Source organism: Argiope bruennichi, chromosome 6 (assembly GCF_947563725.1).
Source record: "Argiope bruennichi chromosome 6, qqArgBrue1.1, whole genome shotgun sequence".
NCBI lineage: Eukaryota > Metazoa > Arthropoda > Arachnida > Araneae > Araneidae > Argiope > Argiope bruennichi.
The window spans coordinates 126105406-126120464 of NC_079156.1; the positions used below are offsets into that span (position 1 = coordinate 126105406).

A 15059-nucleotide genomic window follows, 5' to 3' on the forward strand; every position below is an offset into this window, starting at 1 on the left:
ATAATATCGGACTTTAAACAAAAGTGAGGTCTCTTTTGAAAGGAAATCCTAATTTATGATTACGGTCTAATAAAGAGGCAAGAACTTGAGTAGACCCTTAATGAGCATTAAATGTATGCTTTGAATAGAAAAAGCTTTGAAATAGAAAATATTAATCGATCAAAAATGATAAGATTAAAGAAATAAAAAAAGTTCGAATTTCATTTTACTGATATTATACTTTCCCTTCTAAAACAGTCTTTTATATATAATATCATAACAGAATTACAAGTTACAAGCAAATGACTATGAAAATGCATTCGATTATATCTTTATTCACACAAAATAAATACAAACCAAATCTTTTGCAATAATTATGAGAAAAAGGAAAAAGAAAAAACTAAATTGATTTTATTATAAAAATGTTATTAAAATATCAATTAACCGAATGTCGTATGATTTTAAATGTTTTCCTATTTGCGAGTACATTAAGAGGGAAAAAATCATAGAAAAGTTTCTGGTCAAAGTTCGTTTAAGGTAAATTTTTATTTTATAGACAGTATATTTCTATTTTAAAATCTGATTCATGCCTTTTATTTTTTTTTATAATACCTTTTTTCATAGACAGATATATTTTGCCTGACAGGAGTTTTGATTGTTGAAATGAAAGATCAATATACACTCAAAGTAATAACTTCGAATCAATCGTGGAATTCAGGTTATAAACAATCTTCCTTTTTCTAGGTTTCTATGCTTTCTCTGCGAGGGTAATAGGCATTCTAGATCATAATCTTTATTTTTGTTTTAATTCAGTTGCTACCCAGATTAAGATAAGGATATCACAAATAAACACATGAAGCGAATGTGGATTTTAAATATTAGACATTGGATATTTGAATTTAGGGCAAAGGGCTCTAGCACGTTATTTAATAAATGAAACATTCAAAATTTATTCATCGTTGAATATACTTTAACTATAACCGTAAGTACCAAATGTAAATCTCATCAAGAACGTTTACAGCATTAAACTGTAGAAGAAAAGAAAATCTACGTTTTTTACCTATTTAAGAACTATTTAAAAAAATTTGATAAGTCGGAATTTTATTTTTGTTGGAAATTAATGGCTCGATACTTTTGCCAAATTTGTCGCAGAGTACTGACTTACGGTGAGCATAATCCTTGCGTATTTTATAAGAATGATGACAACGTGTATTCACTGCCAACGACAGGCAATTCAGATGAAGATAATGAAGAAGCCAAAGACAAATGTACGGAAAATTCGAATGAGAATTCTTTGTATTTAAGTCAATCTTTCCTGCAAAACGAAAATAAAGAATCTGAGCTAATCAATTTATCGCTGTATCAACATAATGAAGAATTTAAGCCGCCGCTTCCTCCAAAAGTAAACAAGTACAGGATTTCTGCAGAATGCTCCGACAATGCACAACTAAGTGATCCTTGTGATATTTCTTATTTTAATCCCAATTCAGATGCTCAGGCGACGGAAGTGCAAGGGAAAGAAAACACATCTTTTACAGCTTATTCAGAAAACATTGAATCTGCTCATAGACCTGAAATCGTCCATCGTGAAGCTTATGAAGAGACGACAGTTTCAGCCGGATCAAGTGGTTTTCAGATACAAAATCAAAGTGCATCAGGTGTATCAGACCTGCTCTATGCAACAACTGATGAAGAATATACAACGTTTCTTGAAAATAGCAAATGGCAAACTTTGAATTACGATAAAAAAATTTTTATTGATTCTCTAGAATGTGTCGTCAAAACAGGTCATTCAGAAAGTAAAAGTATTTCCGGAAATGAAAATTTGATTTTGAAGAATGTCTCAGAGAGTGTAAATCATAAAAATATTTCACCTGAAATGCATTCTCAAGGTCACAATAATAATAAGAAGAAAATAAGTACCGACTTGAAGGAACCTATCTCTACCAAGGAGGATGACAATGCTGTGGCTGGTCCTTCCGGATTCTGTTCTGGTAAGAAGAAATTTCCTAAAGACTTCAGTAAGAAAGATACTCCTAAAACGAATTATCGAGCACACACTAGAGAGAAGCGCGATATATGCAAGAAGCAGTTCTCTCAAAAATCAGGTCTAAACCTACATTACATAACCCACACGAGCAAAACGCCTTATGCATGTGATGTATGCGGAAAAGAATTTACTCTGAAAACAGATCGCGACAGACATCTTCGAACCCATACCGGTGAGAGACCTTTCGTGTGCTACGTCTGCAATAAAGGTTTTGCTCAAAAGGGTAATCTTAAGAATCATGTTAGGACTCATACTGGCGAAAAGCCTTTTGTGTGTGATGTTTGTAATAAAGCTTTCGCTCAAAAGGGTACTCTTGAGAAACATGTTAGGACTCACACTGGCGAAAAACCTTTTGTATGTGAAGTTTGTAATGAAGCTTTCGCTCAAAAGGGTAATCTTAATACACATGCTCGTACCCACACTGGAGAAAAGCCTTACAAGTGTCCATTTTGTGGAAAAGCTTTCACGACCAGCAGCGGTTGTTACAGCCATCAGAGGAGCGCCCATAAGTGAAATCAACTTGTAAGCTACCGAAATAATTCTTTTAATCTTGTATGAAACTATTTTACATTCTTAATCGAATTGAAACAATTTTAGTTCAGAATGCTTAAAATTTTATTTTTAAAATTACTGTAAGAATTTTACTACTTAGACGAAGCATATTTCCTGATATCGAAACTGTAAGTGACTACTATTATGTTAATAATTGACAATGAAAATATATTTTCAGTTCAAATGCATTTATATCTGAGTGTATGAATATTTTTTATATTTTTTAAATCCTAATAAAAATTTTAACACATTTGTATTAAAAATGCATTTTATCCTCTCTTCAAATAAAATTATTTCGGTTTTGATTTTCGCTTAATATTAAATATTTCCAAATTTAATGGTATCTACCGTTTTATTTATAGTTCTTAAGAGTATTTCGGAAAACATTTTAATGCTAATTTAGTACTGGTTTTAAATAATGTTACGTAATACGATATTTTAACTGAAAAATTTACTTAAGTGCGGTAAATAATTGTAATAATCGATACATTAATGCAAGCAACACTTTTTTTACTTTGATTTTTCTTAATGAATAATATTTGCTGCAATTGAAAAATATAGATAAAACAAAAATCTATTTTTAATATTAATGACGAATTTCGCAAGGAATACCTTTCTTCATATCTTGAAAATCGTTCTCTACAAGAGATATTTAATGCATTTTTGTAAAAAGTTAAAACTTATTTTTATATTAAATCTAAAATATGAATATCTCAGTGATCTATTGTTTTTCCTTTCTGAGAAATTCTTTGTAATCATTTTCTATGAAAAAAATAAATTGAATAACAGTTTTTTTCCAATGATTTGAGTAATGCTTTTTAGTACTGAAGATAAACATGTGAGTTGACACATGCAGGAATTGTAAAATTTGCAAATTTGTCTAATGTACATTTTCAATGCGGGGAATTTGGAGGACCAACCGTTGTTTTTGAAATGTTTGGTAGCAATTTAATTAATTTTAAAACACACGTCATTTAGACAATAAATTTCCAATGAAAAAAATTGTTTTTAAACATACCAAAATTCGAAGCATAATCATTTCAATGCTAAGTTTTAGACGCGTCATTGTATTTTCTATTTTTAACACATTAAAAAAACATGTTTAAACTTATTTTTCATTAATAGTTTCATTGTTGTAGTGAAAATCTGATTATTTTCATTTTTCTTAATTTTTTATCTTGTATTTTTCTATTGCTAATGTTCAAATTATTATGATTCGGCGGATTTTGCATGTTGTGTTTTTTTTTAATGTAAGGTATTCTTTTATAAAAATTTTTGAAGATTTTTTTTTTTTTTTTGTAATTATAATTAAAGTTTTGTTTCGAATCATGCGAGACCTAAAACTATTTAATTGTACCCATTTTTAATACTGCTGCCCTATCTCTTAATATAATTTCATCTAGTTTCAAAGACAATTGTTTTGTGTTGATGTGCCGGTAGCTAACTAATTCTATATATTCGAATCATTTTCCTGGGAATGAATTCATTGGTCTTCATGTATTCAACTTGAAAGTCTTTTAAGCATCGCTTGAATTTCAACCAGCTCATTAGTGATATAGCAACGTGTTAGTGATAAATTGAATCCAAGGAAACGAAATCTTCAAGTTTAAGCTAAAGATACATGATTCCTGTTATCAGACCAATGCATTTGTGAGCAATCTGGTTATTAAAAAAACTGATGAATGTTAAAAGCAACAATTATTTGTTGCAAATTTTTTGGTCGGCATATAAAAAATGTGTATTTACTTTTTAGATTATGATTTTGGCTGTAATTAATAATACATTGTAGTTTGATAAAATTATTTTATTATTTAATTTTTGAACAGAATCCGAGTAAATTTGAAATTGTCTTTTCAGAGGTTTTCTTTTCTGTGTCATTGTTAATTCAACTAAATTGCATTAAACCTTGGTGTTAATTTCATATATATGATGCATGAGGTTATGTATGAAATGTGTGCGTGCGTGTTTCATAAAGAAATATATTTGAATTTTTATAGTTTCTTCGATATACTGGCAGAATCATTTGATCTTAAAATTTATCTCCTTGAATTGATTAGATATTTTTTCAACATTCCTTCGAATCAAACTCCCAGAAGGGAGTAAGGTGATCTTTAAATAAAATCTGATATAAAAATTGATCAGCATTAATTTGAACTATTTCATATTTTTTCAGTTGAACTTACGATTGTTTATAAAGCACAGAATATATGTTTTTAAATAGGCTAAAATATTTTCCGTTTTTTTTTTTTCGATATTTCAGAGATAAGCTTCTATTTTTTACATCTTGTTATATAAAGAAATAGAAAAAAGGAAAAAGTCTTCTATTAAGACTTTTTTTAATTAATTATTGAAATGGATTAAAAAGACAGATTCAAAACGAAGAAATTTCGATCAAGGATATTTCGTATCAAGTGTTTTCTAAACAAAATCTGTTTATTTAATATAATTTTTTTAACAATTGCTTTTTGTACTTCTTTTCCAAATTAAGGAAAATTTAAAAAGCTTTGCAGAAAATTACACAAATCAAAGGCTCGTTTTAAACATTAGATGTTGGATATTGTATTAGAATATGATAACAATCTTAAAATTAAGGTAGATTCTCTAGCACATTTTTAATGTAATTTTCCTTCATTAATTATAATTTAAATGTATAAAAAATTTTAGTTTTTATAATTAATCAAAGCATTGTGAGTATGTTCTTATACTGATGGAATCAATTGAAACCTTGATTTCTTTTTATTAATATTTACTGAATATTTTTGATTATACGAAAAATTTATAGCCTGATTTCTATGTCGGTCATGCGATGGAATATTGATCTCCGGCAAGATTCACCCTTACAATTTTCACAAAAACTTAACTTATGTTCACCTCTCTGATCAGAAGAATCAGTACTAATTCAAAATTAATGAATACTCCTGATAATTTCAATTTAAATTCTATTTTATATTTTTGAACGAATGAAGATCGATCTAAAGAAAATGCATGGATGATTGTGAAATGTTGCTTAAAGAGACCAAACGGCAGTCTTTTAATATATGTAAAATGCTTTTTATGATTTACTTAATGTACAATACAAAGAATATTTTTAAATAAAAATATTTCTTAAATTGCTATTTTAATTGCCTTAATTGCGATTTTAATTCTGTCTTCTCACCAGACAATAAGGAACCAGTTAATGAAAATGATCAAAGTGTCAGGAGGACTAGCAGACGATCTGATGTAAGTATCATAACGTAACACTGATTGCTCAACGCGCCCGAAGGCGCACGGATAAAAAAACTGAATAACCGGACTACCACTATAGCGATTGGAATTGTTGTTGAGTTTTAAAGGCCATTACTGGGCACGATAAAGCACTTCCCTAAGGAAGTATGTCCCGTCATCGATGGGAGGTGCAGAACCATACCTTTTCGTTCACCCACAAAGGTAACGAGAACCTACCCCCAGGTTTCTCATCCTCAATTCCGATGTGCCCCTCGGGGGGCGGATTGATGCAAATATCAGGAGTGCTAGTAGTTTTATCTAGTGTAAACTCAAGGGTTCAAAGTAAAGAAGAGGATAAGATTGTCAATGTAATTAATTCTACTTACCTTACTTCTAGTTACCTTACATAATGTAAATGGTGTAGAACTTTCCAAAATGCGTCGTATAAAAGCAGAATTAACATAACAATTCAATGGAAAAATCAGTTTTGACAATCATATTAGAATAAAAACTGGCGAAAAGCCAGTTGTGTGTAGTAAATGTGCAGTAAAGAGAAATTTTCCCAAAAATAAGTCTCTTCAAGCCTCACAGAATAGACATTGGCATGTAGCTCTTTCTTGTGTTTTATACGACGAAAAGAATTTGCTCCGAAAGAAAATCTGGTCCATCATCATCGGTCATGAGAGGGGTATAAGCCTTTTCTGTGTGATGTGTGTAACAAGAATTATTGTCAACATTACAATCTTATGGTACATTTCAGGACACACACAGGAGAAAGGCCTTGTAAATGGCCAGTTAATGAAGATACTTTCACAAACAGCAGTAATTACATCTGGCATCATAGGAGAAAACAGCTACTTAAACCAACTTGAAACGAACATTAGTTCAAATTTGAATACACCACTTCATTTATTGTAATGCTCGAATGACGACATCTGCACTTCAATAAACATTTAAATATCACGTGAAAGATATCAAATGTGAAAAACCATTCGTATAAATATGAAAGGGCGGAAATACGGAAAAAATATGTTTCCGTATTTTGTATCACTGATATTTTATTTATGTATAGTCATTCATTATTTCTTCATTTTATTTAATTATATTTATTCATAGTTATAATCCAAAACAACCATTCATTCCACATCTGATTATTGAAATAGATTTTAGAAGTAAATAATTATAATGATCTTATTTTTTTATCTACCAAAAAAAGAAAAGAACAGAAATCGTTTCCTTTAAAGATTATGGGTAGCAGAAATAAATAACTCCAAAATGGATTTTCTTATAAAAATCTTAATGAAATTATTTTTACAGAATCTCATTGAATTTCAAACATTTCATATTTTTTATTGTAGGTAAGAGAAAATAAATCTTAGAAAATTATTTTGAATAAAATGTGGTGAGAGGTGAAGCATTATTTTATATACGTGTGTCCTTCTCTTTTATAATCATATTTTTTCACCTTTTTTTATAATATCTTCTTTCATGCACAATTATTTTTAATTCTGGCAGGATTTTTGTTTGTTGAAATAAAAGATCAAAATACACTCAAATAAAATCGAATAAATTTCCAGAACTCAAGTTAAATAATTCCAATTTTCCATGTTTCTAAGCTACTCTGTTCTAGATCATAATCTTTATTTTTTATAACTCATTTGGTATGCAGATTAAGATAAATCAAATGATTCCACAAAAATTTACATAAAGCGAATGCAGATTTTAAATATTAAATATCGGATTTTTTGAATTTAAGATTTTTACTTTTGAATTTTGAACAGGGCTTTTGCACGTTATTAAAGAAACAATGCATTCGTAGTTTATTTATCGACTTGCGCACACTTTAAAAATAGCAAGAGCTACGAAATTGAAAATTGATCACTACCTCTGCAACATATAAATGACAGGAGGAATAGAAATTCAGTTTCTGCTCTCCAATAACAATTTATTTTACAATTTTGATGTCGGAATTTTTATTTAAATTTAAAATTCATGCATCGATATTTGTATCAGCTTTGTAATAAAATAGTGATTTACGATGAGAATCATCCTTGCTTCTGTTATAAGAATCCTGTATTACCTATCATAGCCAGAACATTGTGTATTTCCAATCATAGGTAACACCAATGTGTATTACCTATCATAGCCAAAACAATCCGATAAAAAACACGGTGAAGGAAAACAGAAATCAACGAAAAATTCTAATAATGATTCCCGATATTTATGTCAAGCTACTCGATCAAATGAAAGTAAAAAATCTGAGTTCTTGAATTTACCGCTCTTTCAAAACAATGAAATTGTCTCAATTTTGCCTTCCTTGGTGATAAAAGGGAGTAGGTCATTTTCAGAGAAGACCTCCAACAATGCATAACAAAAGAATCCTTATGACAATTTATATTTTAATTCCCTTTCAGAAATTCACGTGAGTGAAGTGCGAAGCCAAAAAACGCATCTTTTACATTTTCTCCAGAAAATGTTAAATATAATTGCAGATTTGAAAATGATTTTCACCATATTTATAAGATAACACAGCAGGTTGTCACCGGATCAAATGGTGTTGACGAGCAGAAACAAAGAAAATCAGGTGTATCCGATTTTATTCAAACTGGAGAACACTGTAAAGCGATCCTTGAAAAATGCAAATGGAAATCTTTGGAAAACTCTAAACATATTTTTTTGGACTCTGTAGAATCTGTAGTTCGAAACTCTCGTGCAAATAATAACATTTCTGGAACTGTGAATTTGATTGTGAATCCTAATCTCAACCTAGGAAGTACGGAACTAAGAAATGGCATGATCCATGTATCAGGGAATGTAATGGATGAAAATATTTCACTTCAAATGCTCTCTCAGATTCACAGAAAGAACTTGAAAATACTTACCAATGTGAAAGTACCATTCTCTTCCAAGTAAGATGACAGACAATGTTATGGCTGTATCTTCCGGAATACATCCTCGCAAGAAGAAATTCCATGCCATTATGTCATTAGGAATTCAAGAGGAAAACTCATCACTATAGACCAAATACTATAGCCTATAGACTAGCCTTTCGCGTGCCACACATGCTGTAAACAATTCTCTCAGAAACTAGTTCGTGGCAGGCATTAGAGAATACACACTGAAGAGAGAGCCATTTGTGTGTGATATATGCAGAAAAGAATTTTCTCAGAAAATAAACCTCGACAAACATTATCAGACTCACAACGGTGAAAAGCTCTTTTCATGATACGTATGTAAAACGCTTTTGCTTATGACTCTACTCTTAAGATACTGTAACATTCCCCATTTCCCAGTACTGACAGGATATTTACAGCCAGCTGTGTCGTCGCTGTTAATTACTAAACTTCTCGAGATAGCCAGATGGTGGATTTTTCACTGGGTGTTTTCGCATCTGTTCATTAGCGACTGCAGTGAAAGACCACAAGGGGGAATTCCACGTCCAAGAAATATTGATAGTACCTTCAAAGAGAAAGGGATTTCCAAACATCTGGATTCTAAGTGTTTCTCATTGTGAAATTACTATGACAACTCCGTGTCCCAGAATAATCAGTTCTGAAAGGTGCATCACTAAACGGACCTTCCTACGACCGACTGGCGCCACTGAGGGAGCATATTGCTGAACCCCGATTGGCCGAAAGAGAGCTCAAATGATCAATGTAAATTAAAAGGCGGAGATTGTCGCCAAAATATAGTGCGGAGATTTTTTTTTTAGGGAGAGGAGAAGAAACGAATTGGAGGCAGACTGTTGGACTACTCCCACGAGTTCGAAGTCAGAGAACTACCCCTGGAGTGGTCGTGTTGACTAACAACTTGTTAGTTCTCTGTGGTGTTTTCTCCTATGCGCTGTAACATTCCCCATTTCCTAGTACTGATAAGACATTTACAGCCAGCTGTGTCGTCGCTGTTACTTAATAAACACCTCGAGATAGCCAGTTGCTGGATCTTTAAACATGGGTGGTTTCGCATCTGTTCATTAGTGACTGCAGTGAAAGACCACAAGGGGGAATTCCTCGTCCAAGAGGTATTGATCGTACCTTCAAAGAGAAAGGGGTGTCCAAACATCTGGATGCTAGATGTTTCTCTTTGTGAAAGGACCTTCCCACGACCCACTGGGCGCCGCTGAGAGAGCATATTGCTGAACCCTGATTGGCCGAAAGAGAACACAAATGACCAATGTAAATTAAGAGGAGGAGATTGTTGCCGAAATAAAGTGCGGAGATTTTTTTTTAGGAGATAGAAGAAACGAATTGGAGGAGACGGTTGGACTACGATTTCGGAGTCTGAGAAACTACCCCTGGAGTCGTCGTGTTAACGTGATGGAGAACTGAGTTTAAAGAAATACATTCGACTTTGACTGTTGTATCTCCTAATACAGGTGTAAATAACTATTTATTTAATCAAGATTATAGCAAGTTGTTCTTTGTATATATAGGGCTGTAAAATAAAAAATTGTCTGGAAATTCTGCTTCGTTATTTGATCAGTCTAGATCAGGATATTACAACGCTAATGATTTACCATGTTTTCTAATCATTTTTTTGGGAATAAATTTACTGGACTTTATATATTTAACTTGAAAGTTTTTCAAACATGGCTTGGATTTCAACCGGCGTATTAATGATTTGTCATCATATTAGTGATACAGTAAAATAATAGTTTCAGGATTAAGATAATTTCCTGTACAGCAGAACAACGCATTTGTGAGAAATCTGATGCTAGAAAAATATTATTGAAATTTAAAAATAATAATTATTTTTCACAAATTTATCTTCCGAATATAAAATACATGCAATTACTTTTTAGTTTATGAAATTGGATGTAATAAATAATACATTGTAATTTGATTCAATTGTAATATTATTTAAAGCATATTTTAAAAACCGAAGCAAATTAAATTTGAAACTGTGCCGCATGTGTAAAAGAACATTCAACTTAAATTCATTGAAAAGTGTTATTAATATACTATTATATACATAGTTTTTTTTCTTTGGATTTATACGCAGAGATTTGATCTTAAATCTGTTTCCTTTTAACTTTTGTCAGCGCACTTTCGAATGAGATTCCTCGGGATGAAATACAATGATTTTGGGGATAAAATTCAAAATTCAAATTTGTTCCTAATATAATATATGCTATAAGATACCTTTTTTAAATATTACCTGCCATCAAATTATGATTTATATATTGAAAGTAAAATTACTATAAAAGAGTAGAGAAATATTTTAAAAGGGTTAAAAAAATTTTCATAGAGATATTTTTCTATTTTTTACATCCTGTTATTAAATTAAATAAAAAAGGTAAAAGTCTTCTCTTCTTTATTTTTATTAATGAAATGGATTATCAAGGCACAAGCGTAGCTACAAATTAGGAGCAACTGTGAGAATGCGATTAAAAAACAATACTCCATATCCATATATTCTAAACTAAATCAATTTAAGCAATATATTTATCAAACCTTTACTTTCACTATTAAATTTTCAATTTGAAACTAAACTAAAATTGTAACTCTATTAACTAAGGTAAAACTAAGAATTAGAACTTCAATCAATATCGTTGAGTGGATGTCCGAGTATGTAATGGATCCAGCTTCAAATATAGAATTCAACTGCTACGAAACTAAAGACAAAATTCAATTTTATGCCCTTAAAACTATCGAAATTAAATCAGGAAAATTTAACTTTTATCATCTTTATGAGATATTTTCAAGAGGACGACACAGCGTACATTTTGAATTTATTTCCATGTAATGAATGCCAGATATCAGTTTCTTGAAAATATATTGAATCCTCTTTGTTTGTCAGAAATGTTACATTTATATAGAAATATTTATTATATTTTTTATTCTAAATTAATTATTGTTTCAGTAGAAATTAATTTTTCAGTACCGATCAGCCTGATGAGTGTGTAAAATATAAAAGAAATTTCTGTTCAGTGTTTTTAAATTTTTTTATCTACTTTAGACAGATCTAATTTGAATTGGTGTTCTTGCTTTAGAATAACGCTCAAATTTGTAGGAATAGTATGTTAACCATTACAAAATTTATGCTTGTGAAATACGGTGGCTCCCAAAATTGAGTATACACTATACTCTTTCTTCTTTAATTTGATACTTTTTGATCTTACCATTCCTATTTATGGCTAATATTTATAAGAACGACAAAATATACATTAATAAAAGTATTAGGCTAAAAAACAAAACGGAGGAATCAATAATATTTTTACTACAGTCATTTTTATGTCAAAGTTACAAATTCCAAAGTCACAAAATTGAATATACATCTAGCAAAATCTGTCAACAAAAAGAGGAAAAGATAAATTAATATTTTGTTGCATATCCTTTTGCATTTAGAACAGCTTGTAAACGGTGTGGCATTGAGTTGACAAGAGTTTGAGTTGTTTCGCCGGATATTTTTGACCATTTTTCTTGTAATACTCTTTTTAAATGTTCCTTGCTCCTAATAACGTGTTTTTGAACTGATTTTCCTAATTGTGCCCAAAAATTTTCAATCGCATTGAGATCTGGAGATGGAGGAGGCGTGTGCAGTTGCATTTTACAATTATACAACAACCATAACTTAACGATTTTAGCTGTATGTTTTGGGTCATTATCTTGTTGAAATATTAAACTAGACCCTAAACCCAAATTCTGGGCACTTTGTTTTAAATTGTTCTTCAATATATCCAAATATTTAATTTTGTCCATGATTACATCAATGAAAACTAAATTTCCTACTCCTTTTGCAGACATACAGCCCCATACAAGAAGTGAACCACCTCTATGCTTGACAGAAGGATTGGTGTTTTTAGGAAGAAGTTCAGAATTGGGCTTTCTCCAAACATAACATCGACTGTCACTACTAAAAAAATTGAAATTATTTTTGTCACTGAATATCACTTGATTCCAGAAGTTCGGAGGTTTTGAATTATGACTTTTAGCAAATGATTCTCTCGATTTACTTTGGAAATGAATGATTTTGTTCTGGCTGCGCGACGATTACGATTTGCTTTTCGGATTACTCTTCGAATTGCTTCTGCAGAGACATACTTTCCAATTGTTCTTGAAATAGATGTAGCGATTTCTGTAGCACTCACCTGAGGATTGTTTGCTACCTCTCGAATAACTCTTCTTTTGGTCGTGGCACTGAAGATTTCTTTTCTTCCTCTCCCAGGTTTATTAGCAATTTGCGCCATACATTTTATACTTCTGGATAATTTTTTGAACGCATCCGTGACTGCGTTGAATTTTCCTTGCAATTTTTTGTAGAGATTTACCATCTTCAGACAATCGAATAACATGTTTTCGAATTTCGTTTCATTTATTTCTTTTCTGGAACTCATTATGATAACCAAAACGTTTGTTTTCGCTTGGAAATCAATGATTTCTAATTAGAGTAGTAAAACTATTTTACTTATTCATTTGAAAATAACTAGTGGTAGTCAAGTCGCATATTTTATAAGGTGTATACTCAATTTTGTGACTTTGAAATTTGTAATTTTGACATAAAAATGACTGTAATAAAAATATTATTGATTCCTCCGTTTTGTTTCTTAGCTTAATACTTTTGTTAATGTATATTTTGTGGTTCTTATAAATATAAGCCATAAATAGGGATGTTAAGATCAAAAAGAATAAAATTAAAGAAAAAAGAGTATAGTGTAAACTCAATTTTGGGAGCCACTGTATTTTTGAAACCGAAACGCCCAAAGAGTTAAACGTGAAAGGATTGCAGAGTTTCTTTCTGGATTTTATTTCCCTGGTGTTTTAATTATTCCCATTCCCATTCCAAAATAATATTTCATATACAATATGATTACTTAACTTATCCTAAAAGTAAATAATCATAAATTTGCACTGAACAAAAATTTTTTTGTTAGAAAATGTTAAATGAAACGGAATCGATCCTTATGGAACATGGGGAGCAGAAACAAGAAATATTTTAATTTGATCATAGAATAAAATATATATTTATTTTATTTTTTAACAGAATCTCATTGAATTTCAAAACATTCGTAGTTTTATTTTTCTTGTTTCATATCTTCTCTCACAGAAACCCTCATCTTTAAACCTTACAAGTATTTTCATTTTTAAAATGAATAATGAAAATACACTAAAAGTAATACATTCGAATCAACTTCAGGGCTCAGGTTAAAAAAAAAACTTTCATTAACTCTGCCTCCTACTCTAACTCTATTCTAATATGAGGCTTTCTGAATAATAATGTTTCTGTGAAATTTAAACACTCAGAACAACAGCAACAGCTTAAAACGGCTCAAGAAACAGAAATCACAATTTCTTCTCTTCAATAATAGTTTATGATACATTTTTTATAAGATAGAATTTTATTTAACTAGGAATGGACAATTACCTTTGCAAACGTTGAGGCAATATACTGACACACGGTGAGAATCATTCTTGGTTCCTTCACAAGAAATTCGACTACAGGTATTCACTACAACGACCAGTACAATCGGATGAAAACCATGATAAAATAAAAGACAAATGTTCTGAAAATTCGAATAATGAACAGCTAAGGACTCCTTCTGATAGTTCATATTTTAATCCCATTTCGGATGTTCAGGGGATTGAAGTACAAACTAATGAAAATGCATCTTTTACTGCTTCTCTAGAAAATGTTGAATCCAGTTACAGACCTGAAACCGACCAACATGAAACTGATGAAAAAATTATAGTTGCCGCCTGATTAAATGGTGATAGCGTACAAAAGCAAAATGTATCAGATTTATCAGATCTCATTCTAGTAACAATGTCTTTAGAAGATAGCAAATGGAAATCTTTGAATAACGATAAGAATATTTTTATAGATTCTTTAGAATGTGTTGTCAAAAAATTACAATCACATAATAGTAATATTTCTGGAACTGAGAATTTCACTGTGATTCATGAGCTCCCACCAGGAAGAAAGGAGCCGAAAAATGTCAAAAGACAAGAGTCAGAGATGATAAATGACGAACATAGTTCACTGGATTAGTAAACTAGGAAAAATTTCACTGACGAAAGAGTTCACTGGAAGTGCACTCTCAGGATCAATGGGCCATCAAAGCGAAACAAGATATTTCGTCTAAAACACATGACAATGCTGTGGCTGGACCTTCCGGAGTCTGTCCTCTTAAGAAGAAATTTCCTAATATCTGTAGTTGGATACGACTAAAACCCATCATCGAGCACACACTGGCGACAATCAATTAATGTGCAATGTATGTAATAAGGAATTCTCTCAGAAATCAGGTCTCAACAAACATTACAGAATCCAC

General features: G+C 30.9%; 1 protein-coding gene across 1 annotated transcript in view; it reads left to right on the forward strand.

The window, feature by feature from the left end:
* Window positions 1-1099: 1099 nt before the first annotated feature.
* Window positions 1100-15059, forward strand: part of LOC129971984 (oocyte zinc finger protein XlCOF7.1-like) — a 35984-nt gene continuing 22024 nt past the window's right edge. Inside the window, exons 1-2 of the mRNA XM_056085963.1 lie at window positions 1100-2538; window positions 8281-8602. Coding sequence (XP_055941938.1) covers window positions 1100-2538; window positions 8281-8602 — 1761 coding nt within the window. The remainder of the gene's footprint in view (window positions 2539-8280; window positions 8603-15059) is intronic.